Source organism: Lampetra fluviatilis, chromosome 39 (genome assembly GCF_964198595.1).
Source record: "Lampetra fluviatilis chromosome 39, kcLamFluv1.1, whole genome shotgun sequence".
NCBI classification, from domain to species: Eukaryota; Metazoa; Chordata; class Hyperoartia; order Petromyzontiformes; family Petromyzontidae; genus Lampetra; species Lampetra fluviatilis.
Genome location: NC_136313.1, coordinates 6,097,430 through 6,116,427, shown reverse-complemented (window position 1 = coordinate 6,116,427; position 18,998 = coordinate 6,097,430). Strand labels below are relative to the sequence as shown.

At 47.0% G+C, this 18,998-nt stretch overlaps 1 protein-coding gene across 1 annotated transcript; it reads right to left on the bottom strand.

Annotated features, from left to right (window-relative positions):
* Positions 1-2,996: 2,996 nt before the first annotated feature.
* LOC144946036 (olfactomedin-4-like) lies at positions 2,997-17,171 on the bottom strand. The gene is made up of 5 exons (XM_078874775.1): positions 16,990-17,171; positions 15,833-15,997; positions 12,538-12,750; positions 7,941-8,091; positions 2,997-4,338 (listed from the first exon to the last, which is right to left on the bottom strand). Exons 1-5 carry the CDS (start codon positions 17,047-17,049, stop codon positions 3,506-3,508), a joined length of 1,422 nt encoding a protein of 473 aa, XP_078730901.1. The 5' UTR covers positions 17,050-17,171; the 3' UTR covers positions 2,997-3,505.
* Between the last annotated feature and the right edge of the window lie 1,827 nt (positions 17,172-18,998).

The following is an 18,998-nucleotide window of genomic DNA, read 5'->3' as shown; positions in this document are numbered from 1 at the left end:
ACCCCGTTGGTTTGACCTGCTTGGTTTGACCCCGTTGGTTTGACCCCGTTGGTTTGACCTGGTTGGTTTGACCACGTTGGTTTGACCCCGTTGGTTTGACCCCGTTGGTTTGACCCCCCGCCTTGCGGTCGTCCTCACGAAGTTATTCTCTCATTTCCTGCAGTTGGTTCCCATTGGGCGTTACAGTGACTTCAGGGTCGTTACAATCTTTGTTTTTCCGATCGTCGGTGAATAATCTTGATTTGAAGCTTTCGTGACTGCAGGCATCCATACTCTTTGGTTCTTTCAGTAAAGTCACGTAGGTAGAAAAATTAAATAATAATAAAAATAATATATCACGAAGTTTCGATCGCAACACAAGCGGTCGTCCTCAGGCGGAAAAATTAATAATCCAGCAGTGGAACTGCTGAACCAGCTTGTGCTGCGATCGAAACGTCGTGATATATATATTTTTTCTACCTACGTGACTTTACCCAAAGAACCAAAGACGTCGGTGAATAGCCTGGGCTAGGTAACGTCCCCTTGTCCTGATACCTTGCGAATATGTATTTTGGAACATTAAGCAATCTCAGTTGAGCAAGTTACGTGTTTGTTGGCGGTTTTGGTCACGCTAGTGGCTGTTTGCGCAATTTGATTGACATCACCCCCCCAACCCCCCCCCCCCACTGCATTCGTTCTCATACAATGCCTACCCTCAAATTTGATTTACAGCCATTGCGCTCGCTTCCATATCTCTCCCCAGCCATAATTAATAATTTACTGCTTTGAAACCGAAGTAAAATGGACAAACATTCTCGCGAGGATATTCCCACGCAGATAGTGTCGTTACACAATGTTCCTTTACTATCGCGGCTCGCCAAATACATTTACTTTTCATTAAACGTCTGCCTTCGCTCTCACCACATTGGCAGTAACCGAGGTGGCAACTTTTAAAAACGAATTCAGTTGAACATTACTTTGAATCCAATATTTGGTCAGTTATTAAAATAACGCTGAGAGTTCAAAACGAATAGAATGTTACTTTTCATGGAATATTCTGTTTGCTTAATCTTATTTTTGCGTGGCGTGTTATCCTTTTATTTTACCAGGTAAGGCCCCACTGAGCTACACAGCCCTTTTTGAGAAGCGATCTGGGAATCTGGCTATCACAAATGGTAGCTTCGACGCGAAGTGGCTTACCATCATCACGTGCAAATGTACAGCAGAAGCCAAATATTCTCAACGTGGCCATACGGTGATCTTGTCGCGAAGGAGAAAGCAGCAGAGCTCCCCAAGGCCCTCCTCAAGGAGTAGCTTCGAAGTGATCTTCATTCCGCTTTGTATGTATTTTTGGTGATTTGTTTACCTTTCTTGTACCTTTCACTCCGATCGTGTTTCTTGTACCGATTGTTGTTGTAACGTCCTTACCCGCCCCGACTGGACGTCTGTGAGAAAGAGCTTTATAGCTCATCGGATTCCTCCAGTATGAATAAATAATTTGATTTTATCAACAGGTCATTGGCAAAGGTCTGATCACCTGGCACGGCACATGAAGATGATACTGCGCCTAATGTCGCAGGGATTTAAGATCTACTGCGGCATCACCGTGTTGTCGCAACCCATTGCAAAATGTTTGTGTGCGAGTAATGTATATTATTGGCATGCGTGCTGTGTGTATTTATGTAAGCGTTATATATCTGTACGTACATTATTTTACGTGCCGCGCAAGCAGTGGCGGCTGGTGACATTGCCACGTGGTGGGGCCGTTGTGTGTGACCTCTGAAAAGACGGTGTTCTAATTAAGAAAACCTCGTCGTGTTATTGGCCTTCCCGTGAAAGTGATACGACTGCCTTATCTACCAATGTTAGGCATTTATAAACAATACGAAATAAAACAACAAATCACTCAAATGCTGATCCCCATGACCTTCAAGTCGGTTAATCAGGACCCAGTTGCTTGACTTTTAACTTCTCCGGCATAGTCATCCTTTCGAAGTGAATATTCCGGAGTGACTCCCACAGTGTTCTTTGTTAATTCTTCATTTGCTGCACCGACTGGCATCGCTATTGCTGTTTCCTCCTCGAGCGTGGAGGTCGTGACCTGCTACAATTGCACAGTGCAGCCTCGCGTTGTGACATCGTCATTACAGCCACCGGGCACCTTTGTCACCGCCCTGAATGCGTCTCAAAGTGGAGCGGCGACGACGCTCGAAGCTGATCGCGATGACTGAAGAAGGGGAAATCTCATTCTTGGTTCTTTCGGTAAAGTCACGTTGAAGGAAAATAAAAAAATAAAAAAATAAAAACATTATAAAAATTCTCACGACGTTTCAGCCACAACGCAAGCAGCCGTCCTCAGGTGAATAACAGAGCGTCCTAATGAACACTGCTAAGCTTGGCAGCAAAATACGCTGCCAAGCTTAGCAGTGTTCATTAGGACGCTGGCTTTCCGACAGCTCTGTTCTTCACCTGAGGACGGCTGCTTGCATTGTGGCCGAAACGTCGTGAGAATTTTTATTATGTTTCATTATTTTATTATGTCCCTTCTACGTGACTTTACCGAAAGAACCAATAATATAAATTACTGCAGTCACGAAAGCTTTAAATCGAAATTTAAGGGAAAATGTCTCACTCGGAGGACGCCTTCACAGCCGCGCCGAGACCTCCCCGAGGCTCAAATCAGACCGTGGCGTTGCAGCGGTTTCTAATACGAACAACTTCCAATGTTATCTTCATTGGGCAATATCAACTTGAAATGAACATTATATATATTTGAAACATAACAAAACAATGGAGAGAAAAGTATTTTTTAGAAAAATAAATTCTCATTCCCGGCGCCCCAACGCCCCTAGTGGACGAACCGCGCCTGTGCACACAAGCAAGCACAGCAGCAGCGTGCAGACTCCATCATTCATTTGTCCCTTCATTGATCTTTAAACCATTGAATCGTCGTTTAAAACACACAACGCAAAGAATGTTTTGACGTTCAGACGCTTATTTATTGATGCGTTCAATATGATCAATTGCTACGCTGCGGTGCTTTATGGCCATGAAGATTCTTGAGTAGCCGCTGAAGAATGCTCGAATCGCGCGTCCTCACGCGCCCGTTCCCCCGCCGGGTTAAGGCCGGTGGGAAACGTCGGCCGCCGTCCCGTCGTGACAGCTGTTGGACGGCGTGCGATCGATGCGGGCCCGCATCAATCCCATCCTCGTCACGTGCCGTTCGTGTATGTTGTCCGTACGCACGCACGTACCTCGAACTTCTTTCGCACCGTACGTAGCCAATGGCGTGCCGCACCCCCCACCCAACCCCACCACCCGGCTCGGAGGAAAGCTGCCATGCTCATGAGTGGCGCTCCGCATCTCGTAGTCTAGGCAGATTTCTAGGATAATCATAATAATCATCATAATAATGCAAGTAAGAGTAACAAAAACATCATCGAAAGGAGCAAGAGAGAACTTATCGGCAAAAAAAAACATTCAGCACACACTTATATCTGAACATTCTTATCCCGGCTCATGGCTATTACTGCTTGAAAATTAAATCGTAGGTGACGAGATAGCCATCGTTGTACATGTACAGCTTGTTGTCGATTGGATTGTAGCTCAAGCTTTGGACGACTTCCACCATTTTGTCCATCACTATCGGCTTTTCCATCACCGTCTCGCGACCCGTGCTCGTGTCGAACACGTAAAACACTTCTTCCTTGCTCGTGCTGACCGTACGAGTAGCGTAGAGCTTCCCGCATGCCATGAACGCGTTGCTCGCGCCTGGCTTGTACAAATTCGTCTTGACGATATCTCCCACCGAGAGGTCGGTTTCGTTGACCCTGCCCAACACCGCGTTCCCACCGCTCGCCTCGGTGGAAAAGATTAACCAGAGCCCATTCTCGTCGACGGCGAAATCAAAGTCTTGCCAGGTGCTGGAGGAGTAAGAGAAACGGTTGTTGAACACGGCATCGGCAAGGGGCTTACGCGACACGGCATTGGTGTCCAAGTTCACCTTGCACACGTCCCGCGTGTTGTAGCAATTGAAGTAGAGGTGGTTGCGGTACACAACCATCCCCGCGCCCTGTGGCGTGTTGGTGTAGATCTTGTTTCCCCGGGAGTCGGTTGTGAAAAGGTTTTTGTCGACCGCGGCACGAAATGTCAGCAGGTCGTTGTAGTTTTTGTGGCTTCGCAGGACCTCCATGAGACGACCGTCCGTGTTGAGCGGTGCCACCCAGTATGACTCCTCTTTGCCGGCAGGAGGGTCACCGTCTTTGCCCCAGGCGCCGTATTTGTAGGGGAAACCGCGCCAGTTGAGCTGGTGCAGCAGTGGCTGGCCGACGCCGACAAGATCGCTACGCTCGCAGCTCCCTGGGAGACGGGGGGCGGAAGTAAACGTGAGACAGAACAACGTGCAATAGGTTTGTCCGGTGAAGTGGCCAATTGTTGGTATGGCGGAATTGGAACTTACGAACGAGTTAGAGTGATCCCTCGGTTTTAACACGGTGGGTGCGTATCCTGAAGATTTCCCACGTTCAGCAAAAAAAAACGCGTCGAGCAAGGAATCACCGCATTCGCACTTTAAAATCGGCCAACAGTCATCCCATGGTGGGACGAAAAACTGAGATGAGGGTACGACGTGTTACTGTATCATTCTGCGTGCCGTATCACTGTGCCGCTCGGCCGTGCAGCTCCAGAAAGCAGTTCGTCATCGACTGCTTAGAAACCGTGTTATAACGGCGCGCGTTCCGCATTATAACAGCGTGCATTCCGCGTTATAACAGTGCGCATTCCACGTTATAACGGCGCGCATTGCGCGAAAGCGTTTTACGATGAGAGAAGAATCGCGAGTCGCAGCCGAAGACGCGTTGCGTGAAAACGCATTAAAGCTAACACTTCCCACAAATATAAAGCGGTGATACAACCAATGCTGCCGTGTCGTGCAAGAGATGTGGTGAAGAAAAAAAAAACGATCAGCGCCTTCGCGGCAGGTTACGGATATTCTCCAGAAGGTAAGGGAGGCGAGACTTAGATAGATGGGCACGTATCCAGAAGAAACAACGCCTTCAGGTAGGATAATGGAGATGGGACTGGTGCAGGACTGAAGGAGCAGAGGGAGATCGAGGCTGCCGTGGGAGGATGTGGAGAAATTGGATGCGAGGGCAGCGAATGTGACGAGAGATGAGACGCAGAAATATAAAACTGTTAAAAACTAAATTTTGATTTAAAGATTACGTGACTGCAGGGATTCATATTCTTGGTTCTTTCGGTAAAGTCAAGTAAAAAATATATATATAAAACAATAAAATTATCACGACGTTTCGACTGCAATACAAGCAATCGTCATCAGGTGTGAAATCATCATCAGGTGTGAAATCCACACCTGATGATGATTGCTTGTGTTGCAGTCGAAACGTCGTGAGGATTTTATTTTTTTATCTTTTTATTTCCCTTCTACGTGACTTTACCAAAAGAACCAACAAACATGTTAAAAACTACTTTTATTTTACCAGGTAAGGCCCCACTGAGCTATGTAGCTTTCTTTCAGAAGCGACGCGGCCACACATGATAGCTCAACCAAGTGGCTTATCATGTGGAAATTTATAGCAGCCAAATATTCTAAACGCACGTTGATTCTAAATGTGGAAGGAAAAACCGATTGACCCGGCAAAAATCCACGTGACCATGGGGAAAGAGACACTGCAAACTCCAAATATACAGCAGGTATCAGGGTCGTGTTTGAACTCACGATTTTCAGAATACCTGGCGAGGTAGATAACATCTCGCCACCGTGGCACTGTGGCATTTTCTTTCTCCCGCGTGGAGAAAGAAAATCTGAGCCGACCCCATGCAGAAGTCATGGGGCTTTCGGCTTAGAATAAGAATAAGCAGGTGGAAAGAATCAAAGGCAAGGATTTGTTTGCGTCTCATGTTTGATGCTGCCAGGATTAACACCACCTCCCAACTGAAGGCGTGCTGAAGGTGTTCCTTCCTGTCTGGATGTCTGGCTGAGGTCCTTGGGGAATGATCTAGCCAGTGATCTCTGGAGGGGCATTATTTACGCTGAAACAATAGTCCAGTGTTTCTTCGCCTTTTCTGCAGCCTTGCAACCCCTTTGGTTCTAAGTCGTAAAAACATGTATAATGTTAACAAATACCTAGGTTTGATGAACCAAAGTAGTTGTACTTACGTGCCCGTACTTAATTTGTGTTTTCGATGATTTACCTTCTAAAAAAATCTGGCCATGTCTCGCACCCCCAGAAAGAGCATCTCGCACCCCCAGGAGGTGCAGAGGTGCACCCCAGGTTAAGAAGAAGAACCACTGCCATAGGTTCTAGTTACCAAACTTCCTGCTTTGGCCAGGATGGTCCCGGGATAAGAAGTCCCTTCCAGTTTTCCGAAGCATTTGCAAAAATCTAGATTTTTTTGTGTTCCAGTTTAAAATATCTGGCTTCGTGCTCGACTCATGATGGGGGCAAAGGGTAGGGCTACCTGAGTCGTAGGTGGGGCTACCTGAGTAGTGGGCGGGGCTACCTGAGTAGTGGGCGGGGCTACCTGAGTAGTGGGCGGGGCTACCTGCGTAGTGGGCGGGGCTACCTAAGCCGTAGGCGGGGCAACCGAAGTCGTGGGTGGGATTACTCGATTAGTGGGTGGGGCTACCTGGGCAGTAGGTGGGTACTCGTACCTTCACTGCCTGGGGCTCGCGATGGGGTGTGGGTGGGAGGGGCCAAGGGAATGGTACCAGGTAAGGCCCATTGAGCTATATAACTCTTTTTCTTAAGCGACCTGGCTATCAAAAATGAGAGCTCAACGAATTGGCTTATCAGGTGGAAATGTATAGGAGCCGAACACTGTAAACGGATGTTGATTCTAAATGTGGAGGGAAAACCCGGAGGGCCCAGAGAAAAATCCACACGTCCACGGTGAACAGATGCGATCTCCAAATATACAGGCATCAGGGTCGGGATCGAATGCAGGACCTCCTGTATACCAGGCGAGGGAGTTAACATCTCATCCCTGTGGGGCAAAAAACAACGTTTTGTGGTATGGCAGTGCTCTAGTGGGTTATCTTACAGTGAGAATGGCCAGTGTCATAAAAATGTGGGTGTATTTTTTCCACTGCTGACTCAGCGCTGTTAAGAGCGGATGGCGATATCACCCCACTTGTCTGAGCAGGGGGTCACTTTGACATTTCATTTTAAAAAAAACACATGGAAACCTCTGCGGTCTAGAAATAACTGTGGCCTGATTGAAGCTGCGTTATAACTCTGCATGAGCATTCTTCATTACAAGGCCCGTGGGCCCCTGGTGGCCTTTAGTGCGGCCCCCGACAATCCACAGAGTGAAGTCAACCCCCCCCCCCCCATCATCATCGTCGTGCTGCTGTCAAACCCAGTAATGGTTTCACACGCGTGGCGACCCTCGCATTGACGATGTCTTAGGGGCCGTCCATAAATGACGTCACGCGATTTTGGACGAATTTTGACCCCCCCCCCCCCTTCGTTATACGACGTCACAAAAAGTCAGACCCCCCCTCAAATATGACGTCACAAAGCTCTGCCGCCCCCCCCCCAATTTATTTTTAAAACATGCTTCAAATCGCTTTAAACTATTGTCATTGTAGTGCGTATTTAATGTGGCGCTGCACTCTGATGTTGTAGGAGAAAACATTTATTAAAAAGTCTATTTAAATAAGTAGAACGTGTTGTCTATATTCATTTAAAGTTGTGCATTTTGATGTGACGTCACATTTCTCACCCTCCCCCTTCGTCACACATCGTCACAAATGTCTGACCCCCCCCACCCCCCACCTAGGTGCGTGACCTCATTTATGGACGGCCCCTTATCGGCGTAAGTGACCCCTCTAAAAAACGAGCGAATACCACCGCTTTATATATACATTGTCCCCTTGAAGGGCAAATGTTCGAGTAACTCGGTCCGTCACCCATCTCGCGCTGTGCGCAGCGTCTTACAATGTGGGAGCGGACGAGGCGTGGAGCTGTGGTTCTGAGACTGGCACTCTTGCAGACGTCTCCGCAGCCCCGCGACCTGCCGTCGGACCTCCAGGACGCTGTTCTTGTCGAAGCGTTCGAGCGCGTTCACCGTCGCGCTCGCATTGCCCACCTGATGCCAAGGAAATCGTTCTCGTTATCGCCACGCAGGGCAGGGGGAGGGGGGGAATCTGCATTTTGAAGGGTTGGCTCGATTAAAACAAAAACAAACTCTGCCTCCTCCTCCTCTCCCTCGTGACTGGGGAAATCTTAACACAACACAAAGGCTAAGATATTTCCCCACCCTAGATTTGAAGCTTTCGTGACTGCAAGGATTCATACTCTTAGTTATTTTGGTAAGTCACGTAGGTAAAAAATGAAATTAAAATTAATAAAAAATAAAACAATAAATCTTGATGCAGCAAATCTGGCTGTGACGGTCCCACCTGATGACGGAGACTTGTGTTGCCTCCGAAACGTCGTGATTATATTGTTTTATTTTTATTAATTTTAATTTCATTTTTTACCTACGTGACTTTACCGAAAGAACTAAGAGTATCTCCCCACCCACCCATCCACCGTATAGCCTTCACATGCTTTTTTGGGGAAAGTGCTGCTGTTAGCTAGCGCCCCGATGAAGCCCGCCACGGCACACGAGGGGGTGGGTGGACAGCACCACGCCCGGTCGCCTTTGTCTCCCGAGTGGCGATGTTTATACACCGCACCAGGTACTCGATTCAGGGTTGAGGCACACTCACTCTCACTCACACGTGTGTGTGTGTAAATACCATACCTGTGAACCCCTTATCAGTGCCCTACCTGATTACAGACCAACTCAGACCTTACTGGTCACCCGGTGCCCCTTATAAATCTCAACGTTCATCCTACAAAGTCCCATCACAATGGAGACACACAAACAAATAGACACATTATTATTTTTTGCCCGTATAGACCTGAACACTCAATTTCCCTGTACAATAATACGGGGTAAGCCGTATGGGTTTACAGGTATGCTTGCATCGCGTTCCATATTGCAATGACGGCTTTAAGTTTAGCCTAGGGCAGTGGTTCTTCTTGGGGCTCAGGCACTCCCTGGGGGTGCGAGATGCCCTGTCTGGGGGTGCGAGAGATGGCCAGATTTTATTTAGAAGGTAAATAATCAAAAACACAAATTTAGCACGGGCACGTAAGTACAACTACTTCGTTTCGTGGAACCTCGGTATTTATTAACATACATTTTCTTACGATTGAGGACAAACGGGGGTTGCAAGTTCGCAGTAAAGGTTAAGAACCACGGGTCCGAAGTGAACATTTTAACGTCACACACGGCGGGGGGAGGGGTGTGAGGACAGAACCATCCCAGCACACGCGACGCCACCGCGGAGTTACGTTTACAACGTGGATGGCAGCCGAACAAAAATATGTGTTTAGTTCCCAAACTTAAGTCACGTTTGAGTGAAGAACATGATTTGTCGCGCTGGGTCGTGAGGCCATTCGGTGACTGTGTTGTTAGTTTAGGTGTATTTGTATGTTTTTAAAGATATTTTTGCTACCTTTCCTATACTTTTGCACTCCTATCGTGTTTTTCGTATTGCTTGTTGCTGGAACCTTCTGACCCCGTGCCCGTACTGGACATCTGTGAAGAAAGAGCTTCATAGCTCATCGGATTCCTGTTCCTATTGTCTAAATTGAGATTCTGATTCTGTTGTGAAGTTTCCTCCGCCCGTGGGTGTCGCCCTGCCTCGCCACGAGAAGGCGATAGAGCAAAAACAATATGGAACTCCGCCTATAATTAATAATATTGTACATTCATCGCTTTCTTCAATCAATTATTAACCCGTTCTGTCGGTCTGTATGGCATAGTGTTGGTAAAACATTAGGATTTACCCTTCCCGGCCGGAATACAGGTGTTAATATTAAAACAGGAGGACTTCTCCACAAATCTGACTGTCGCCTGATGAAGCGAGTTGTTACTACTGGCGAAACGTCGTGCTCAGTTTGTAAATGTTGTGGCTTGGCTCTCCAACACACCGGTGTGCTGTACTAGTGACGATTTGGCACGTTCGGTTTACGTGCCGAATCTTACTAAATTGACCGTGTTGGGTGGTGGTGGGTTGTAACGACACATTTCTATATTTACGCGATCTAACCCCAAAACAACCTCTATTGTGGGTAGTAGTAGGTTTTTACCCTTTTAAACTGGTACAAAACTGACACTTTTATTCAAGGTATCATGTTTGCAATAACCACAACACAAGTAGTCAAAAAAGAAAACAAAAAGAAGCAACTCTGAAAATGATAATAATATGCACTGTCCTTGAAGTTGATTGGTCCACACCCGAGACGGCTTTCTTTAGAGCCTAGTTCCCATTGGTGTTGGACCAGATGACACCAGAAGGTGTACAACTCAAACACAGTGCAATATCAGAGTCTTGAGAGCTCGGGGTAAGCATTTACACTATGAGATCTCTTTTACCAGTGGCAAAATATAGTAGTAGGTTTTTACCCTTTTAAACTGGTACAAAACATGATGCCTTGAATAAAGGTGTCAGTTTTGTACCAGTTTAAAAGGGTAAAAACCTACTACTATATTTTGCCACTGGTAAAAGAGATCTATTGTGGGTGTTAAGATGTCCAGTCACCAAATAGACACAAATAGACACCTTGTCACCAGGCATGTGAACTCACCACACCCAGTGGCACTGAGAACCCAGCGACCATCCCATCAGTGCCGGATTATCCTAGTCGCAAAACTAGCTACATATGCAGTAGCTACGGGCCCCGCACTTTCAAGGGCCCCGCGCTAAATGCTTTCAAGCTATTAATTCCGGTTCACTGCACTTGCTCTATTACTATAGTACTATACCACCTTAAACTTTTATGAACGACTGGGTGTTTAATATTAGCGATGTGTCTATTATCTGGCTGTATAGCAAATGAAAAAATACAATGAATTTACTATGCAAGTAAAACATTTGTGTTTTAATATGTATGTTTTTTATGATTACTTAGGGCCCCTTTATAACGTATGCTGCAGGCCCCGTACTATCTTAATCCGCCACTGCATAACACACAGACGGCTGAACCCCCGGAGATTCGAACCCTGCATTTGAGCGATCCGTGCTGACTCAGTCGCCCTGTGACCTCCTGTCACGCATCCCCAGGTCTGTGGCTGTAAGAGGGAGAGCCGATCAACATTTGTTTTGGCCGTGTCTCCCTCGAACCCAGTCAAATCTCACTCGGGTCACGCCGCGCACGACGACAATGATGGTCCTGCTTGGGATTCAGGATGAGAATCTTTGTTTTAGGCGCAACACGTTAATTGTTAATAAAAATAAAACGATTATTTTAGATTATTGTTAATTATAGGTGGAGTCCACGTTGTCTTTGGTCTACCGCCTTTCTCGTGGCGAGCCATGGGTACACGCCCTCCTCGACACACGGGGGGGGGGGGGGGGCTTCACAACAGAATCAGAATCTTGATTTTGACTACACAAGAAGAATTCGATGAGCTATAAATCTCTTTTTCCCATAGGTGCCCAGTAAGAGGCGTGTCAGCGAAAGTTACACAAAACAAACACCCCCCTCACCCTCAACAAAACAACGATAGGAGTGCAAAATAGATAAAGGGTAAGCGAGTCACTTTCAATAAATATCAATAAAGTATTGGAGTTCAAATAGCATAACTACATTGCTACACAACGACTGCCAAATGTGTCTGCCAGCAGGGCTGGCAGGAATACTTGTTGGTGGACGGTGCCAGGCCACCGCAGATGCCCTGGGACTCTTTGGCCATGCCCTGGCTGCCCAAGCGAAGCCCTGGTGGGCCACATCGTTCTTCCTCGGCCATACCGCGGTATTTCCCTCTCCCTCGCCTCTCGCATATCTCCCTGCCTTGGCCTCTAAGGCAGGGGGATACATCTCTATCACTACCCCAACCCCTATCACTACCCCTACCCCAATCACTACCCCAACCCCAATCACTACCCCTACCCCAACCCCAATCACTACCCCAACCCCAATCACTACCCCTACCCCAACTCCAATCACTACCCCTACCCCAACCCCTATCCCAACCCCAATCACTACCCCTACCCCAACCCCAACCACTACCCCAACCCCAACCCCAATCCCAATCACTACCCCTACCCCAATCACTACCCCTACCCCAACCCCTATCACTACCCCTATCCCAACCCCAATCACTACCCTAATCCCTATCACTACCCCAACCCCTATCACTACCCCTATTACTACCCCTACCCCTATTGATACCCATATCACTATCCCTATCACTAACCCTACCTCTACCCCTAACACTATTCCAACCCTAACCCCTCCTTAACCTCTCCCACCTGCCCTACTACCATCTCATGCACAATGTATGCATTGTTATAACGTGCTTTCTATGAAGGCGCTGCTATATAAATCTGTATAAAGCTTAAGATTTGTTTTTTTTGTGTGTAAGGCACCTTGAGACACGATTTTCATTTCTACTGTATACAACATTCAAGTTGTCGTCGTTTGCCGCTGCTGCTGCTGCTGCTGCGGCTGCGGCTGCTGCGTTGGGTCTCGTTACCTCTTCCAGGAGGATCTCCAGGACGGGATTGCTGACGGCCATCGTCGACTTGAGCTCCAGGATGAGCAACTCCATCTCCTTCACCTCGGCCCGCAGCAGCTCAAAGTCGAGCTCCGTGATGGAAACGTCGCCGAGGAAGGAGCTCTCGAGCCTCCGGGTCAAGTTGGCGAGTCTCACCGCGTACAGCGACACGGTCGCCTCCATGTGCTGCAGCTGTTTACATGGAACGTCATCGTCGTCGTCGTCATCGTCGTACGAGTGACATGCAAGTCGGGTGACACCAACACATTGGCACATCCCACTGCTGCCCACCATGCAGCCCCGCAGCAGCCAATAGCAAACCTTTCCAAGCTCTATCCAGGCTCAACTGCTGCTTAATTTCAGAGAAATGCACGTACGGGGACTCATCTACTTACGAGCATTCGACTTACGAACTTTCAGAGATACGAACAAACCTGTCTGTATCTCCATTTGCCTGTTCGGACCGAGAGTCGTAAGTTCAACCGCCGCGCAATAGATGGCGGTTGTGGAATCTACATCTGTAGAACATGAATAACAAGTGGCATCTACATCTACAGGAGATTATACAACTTTTCAATCCATTCCTCGTGTTTAGTGTACACGCTGTACAACATGTTCAGAAACGACGGGAGTAAAGTTGGACTTACGAACAAATCGACTTACGAACAAACCCCTGGAACCTAACTCGTTCGTAAGTAGAGTCCCTGTACGTCGGACTTCTTTCGCACCGTACGTAGCCAACACGTGCTCATCATCGGGAGGCGGGATGCAATGAGTGGGATTCTTTTGCCACAGTTTGTGTCTCTCTGTGTGTCTCTGTGTTGTCTCTCTCTGCTTGTGTGTCTGTCTGTGTGTCTCTCTGTCGGTGTGTTGTCTCTCTCAAATTTAGTTCTACCTGATGACGATTGCTTGTGTTGCAATCGAAACCTCGTATTCTATTATTTAACTTGTTTTTTTTGTACGTGGCCTTACCGAAAGAACCAAAGAGTAGTTTAGTAGTATTTGTTGGTTTTTTAAAAAGAGATTTGTTTACCTTTCCTATACTTTTGCACTCCTATCGTGTTTTTGTTATTGCTTGTCGCTGTTACGTTCTGACTCCGTGCCCCTACTGGAAATCTGTGAAGAGCTTCATAGCTCATCGGATTCCTCCTCATGTCGTCTAAATCGAGATTCTAATTCTGTTGTGAAGCTCCCTCCCACCGTGGGCATCGAGAAGGTGGCGTACCCCTGCCTCGCCACGAGACCGTGGTAGAGCAAAAACAATACGGAACTCCGCCTATAATAATTAAGAATATTGTCGAGAATAATAGCTTGTTTCAATTCATAATGAACTCGTTCTGTCTGTCTGTCTGATATGGCATAGTGTTGACTACATTATTTTTGTAGGCTTTACCCTTCCCCGGCAAGAATACAGGTGGAGTGAGAGAGAGCCATCCAGTGGGTGCCAGAGGGCACTATTATGTCATCGGCATCCAATCCTAAGAGGGTATAACATCTGGACCCAAGGTGACGGGCAGAGTCAAGAAGAATGCTTCAGGAACCATCGGGAAGGTTCCTCGAGGGGGCGTGGCTAGAGGCGGAGCCTAGCTCCGCCGGGGAGAACATAAGCAAGGGCAGGGGAGGACTCGTGGTTGGTGTGGGGAGCCTGGGGTCTGGACTTCATCGCTGCTCGTCATCTCCTCTCTTCGCCACCGGCCACGTGGCGGCGTTCCCCAGTGAAGCTCGCCCTTCTCTCCAGCACGCCGCCAGCCAACGGCGAGACCGGGAGAGCGGAGCGAGCCTCGCGGGTGGACCAGAGAGAGAGAGACGTCTCGTCCATGGCATTGTAGAAGGGAACTTACCCGGAGAGGGAAGGATCGGAGCTGTGCAGTACAACAATGAATAAAGAAGCACTCTTACAACAGTCGTCGTGGAAGTCGTACACAGGCGCTAAGTTGTTCAATCACCAAATAGACACAGGAAGACAGCCATCACGAGGCATAAAAATGGATCTCATCGTTGATATAGCATCGCGTTTCCCCTTTGCAGGCGTGGATTTTCCTCCGGGTGCTGCGTTGGTCCCCAGTGTGTTTTCGGGTTGTGCCGAGTCTTGTTCGGCACGATGTCCGACGTTTCATGCTCTCGGTTTGCTGAAGCTCCCAGCAGCACACAATACCTTGCTGATCTCATCAAGGAGCGTAAACCATCAATCATCACGCGAACTTCGGTGGTTATCCTCCCAGCAGCGGCTTTTGGCTGGCCATCGAACAAAGGCGGTGGTCACCACATCGCGTGCTTTGAGATGCGCTTTTGCGGCCGTCTGGAACGCTATTGCTTCCGATAGCCACTGGGAGCTACGCACTTTTCAATCATCATCATCATCTCGATTAAAACTAATTTCTTTAGAACTGCTTTTTGTGTTTAGTTTGTTGTCCTTCCCCCGCACCTCTGATTAGCGCGGTTGGCTACGTACGGTGTGAAAGAAGTTCAACATATATACATACACCGAGATCTGTTGCCACTTTTTCCATTTCTCCACTCAGCATCTCAGGAAACCACTACTGAGTGGATCACCGCACTGGACGTGTCCAATTGTAAGCTTCTCCCGTCGTACGAAAAGAGAAGTCAAGCCAAGTCAACTTTTTGCTTAACACGTGGTGCCTTCCTGGCACAAATCTGACACCCAAAGTGCCATCACATCATTAAATTCTTTAAATATATATGAACAATGTAATAAAGTTTAACGCGTAGGATTTTGAGACCAATATTATTCTTAATGAAGGTTTTTGACCTTCTCACCTGATGGGCACACATTGATTACATCATCTTACTCCATTTAATACCAGAAACAGGAAGACTTCTTCACAATTCCGGCAAATCGCCTGATGAAGCCGGTTGTAATCATCAAGAAAATGTCACAGTACTCAAATCGTAAATGTTGTGGGTTTACTCCCTGAAGTAGTAACGAATTGACACGTTTTGTTTACGTGACAAACCTTACTAATTGGCTGTGTTGGGTGGTTGTGGGTTTAACGACAAATTAATATTTACGCGATCTAACCCAAAACAAATCTGTAATATGAATGTTATATAGTAAATACAAAAAATCTGAATTCAAAGCAAGCTGTGGCTGCGAGTTAGTTGTTGTATGCAAGCGCATTGTTGTTACTGTGACTTCGAATGAAATGATGGAGTCGAGTGTACGGCAAGCTTGTTCCAGGCGGGTTCGTGGCGCTGCAGATGAGAATGATCTGTCCAACCCCCACGCGTGATTGTACCCCACTGAAGCACGCACCTTCTGAGCCTGCGCCTCCACGCGTAAAGCCAGAGTCCGTGAAGTCTCTTGCAGAGACTCGACTCGATCGGCTGGGAAGACGGAGTCAGCCACGAGAACCGTGCATTGGCACATCCCGTCCTGCGCTTGGGATGCATTCACACGCGGGGCCCCTGATGCCTCGACCTGCAAAGACAAAGGTCCCCCCGGCTTAGGCTTTACAGACGTTTGGAGGAAGTGCTGTTGGCAAACACCTATGGAGGCCGGCATGGCACACGAGGGGGTGGGTGGCCAGCACCACGCCCGAATGCCTTTACCTGCACAAAGACAAAGACCCCCCCGTATAACCTTAACATACTTTTGGGGCTAGTGATGTTAGCGAGCACCTATGGAGGCCGGACAGCACACGAGGGGATGGGTGGCCAGCACCAGGCGCGTGTCCACCTATGTCTCCCCCAGTGTCGATGTTTAACAAACACCGCATCAGGTACTAATTTAAGGCTGAGTCGACCAAGGGGAGGCCCAGGACCGGTTCAGATATTCGTCACCGATGTTGGCCGTGAGCGGGAATCGAACTCGGTTCGCCGGGTTCATGGCGCAGTGCGCTAACCGCTGTGCCACCACTCACCAGACACACAAAGACACACACACAACCACGAAGATTCACAGCGTGCATGCTTCATATAACACGACAGGTGTTGTGAGTAAGCTCCTATGAACTTAGCTGCGGTGTGGCCAGCGGCATTCCCAAACAACATTTATCTCCCTAGTGCTGCGATTGGCCAGGCCGTCACTAACTCGTTTGCGGCTGAGTCGACCTAGGGTAGGCCAGGCGAGATGCAGTTATCAATGATGATTTTCGGTACAGTATGTAACTAAAATTAAAGCGATACATTGTTCCGGATTTTCCCTGCACATTAAGAATCAACATTATTTTAAAGTATTTGTCTGCTATACATTTCTACATAAGCCACTTCGTTTAGCTATCTTTTGTGACCAGGTAAGAGCCATATAGCTGTGGGCCTTACCTGGTAAAATAAAAAAAATAGTTTATACTGTCTATAGTTTACACACAGTAGGTCCAACACTCCAAATTGTATATTTTATAGATAAAATACATATTTGCGGCCATTACATAACTCAAATACAGCATCTATTTTTAAAGCACCATACGTTACCTTCAATACCACCATCCAAATGAGACATGAGACCAGGATACATTTTCCCATGGTGAACATCGTTCTGAAGACTCTGGACGGCACGACACCACCACACACACACACGCACACGCCCGTGCGCAGGATTTGAACTCAAACGGGTATTGAGAATATTTGGAACCAACTGCGCAGCGACTTAACAAAACGAGCAGCCTCTCTCTCTCTCGGTGGAACGAGACAATTTATTACCGAGTCAGAATTCTGGGTAAAATAAAAATGTTTACAAAGGGGAAGGGAAGATTGTGGAGGTGAGGTGGGGGGTAGCTGAGATACTGAGATAAGATAAGAGATGGAAAATATTTCCTCGGGAAATCCAGAGGAATGTTTTATTGTTCTCGAGCGAGATGTGGCTGGATGTTTCAAGGCCGCTCTTTAAGGGATGTGTTTGCCGCCCCGTGTTTACCAAGGCGAGCTTAAACTAACGAGCAGGGCACAGGCAATATTGGTAAAAGCGCTTTTGAAAAGGCGCGAACAAACATTCCAATTTAGCACGTAGGCTTTCGAGACCAATATTATTCACTAGCGGAAGTACCCGGCTTTGCCCGGGTGAAAAATATATTTCTTAAAAACCTTACATATATATACACAGATAATAGTAGGTTTTTACCCTTTTAACTGGTACAAAACTGACACCTTTATTCAAGGCATCATGTTTGCAATGACCACAACACAAGTAGTCAAAAAAGCAAACAAAAAGAAGCAACTCTGATAAGGATGATAATATGCACTGTCCTTGAAGTTGATTGGCCCACACCCGAGACGGCTTTCTTTAGAGCCTAGTCCCCATTGGTGTAGGGCCAGATGACACCAGAAGGCGTACAACTCAAACACAGTGCAATATCAGAGTATTGAGAGCTCGGGGTAAGCATTTACACTATGAGATCTCTTTTACCAGTGGCAAAATATAATAGTAGGTTTTTACCCTTTTAACTGGTACAAAACTGACACCTTTATTCAAGGCATCATGTTTGCAATGACCACAACACAAGTAGTCAAAAAAGCAAACAAAAAGAAGCAACTCTGATAAGGATGATAATATGCACTGTCCTTGAAGTTGATTGGCCCACACCCGAGACGGCTTTCTTTAGAGCCTAGTCCCCATTGGTGTAGGGCCAGATGACACCAGAAGGCGTACAACTATCATCCTTATCAGAGTTGCTTCTTTTTGTTTGCTTTTTTGACTACTTGTGTTGTGGTCATTGCAAACATGATGCCTTGAATAAAGGTGTCAGTTTTGTACCAGTTAAAAGGGTAAAAACCTACTATTATATTTTGCCACTGGTAAAAGAGATATCATAGTGTAAATGCTTACCCCGAGCTCTCAATACTCTGATATTGCACTGTGTTTGAGTTGTACGCCTTCTGGTGTCATCTGGCCATACACCAATGGGGACTAGGCTCTAAAGAAAGCCGTCTCGGGTGTGGGCCAATCAACTTCAAGGACAGTGCATATTATCATCCTTATCAGAGTTGCTTCTTTTTGTTTGCTTTTTTGACTACTTGTGTTGTGGTCATTGCAAACATGATGCCTTGAATAAAGGTGTCAGTTTTGTACCAGTTAAAAGGGTAAAAACCTACTATTATATTTTGCCACTGGTAAAAGAGATCTCATAGTATACACAGATACTAAGGTATTGTCAAAACCCGGTGGGCTGTTTGTACATTTCTCCACCAACAAATATATAAGAGGCTTTCACAAGTCCAAAAAGTTGTAGAAAGTGTAGGGTAAATAGTTGATGTCAAAATGTTTCCGAAAATTGTGGTCTACCCCCCCCTCAAAAAATATCTTTACCCCTCGTAGGTATATATACTAACAACACCTTACATACAACAGAGGAAGTGGTATCTATTGACTCTGTAGTAGTATCTACCAGAGGTGTGGACTCGAGTCATGTGACTTGGACTCGAGTCAGACTCGAGTCATGAATTTGATGACTTGCGACTCGACTTGGACTTGCATAACAATGACT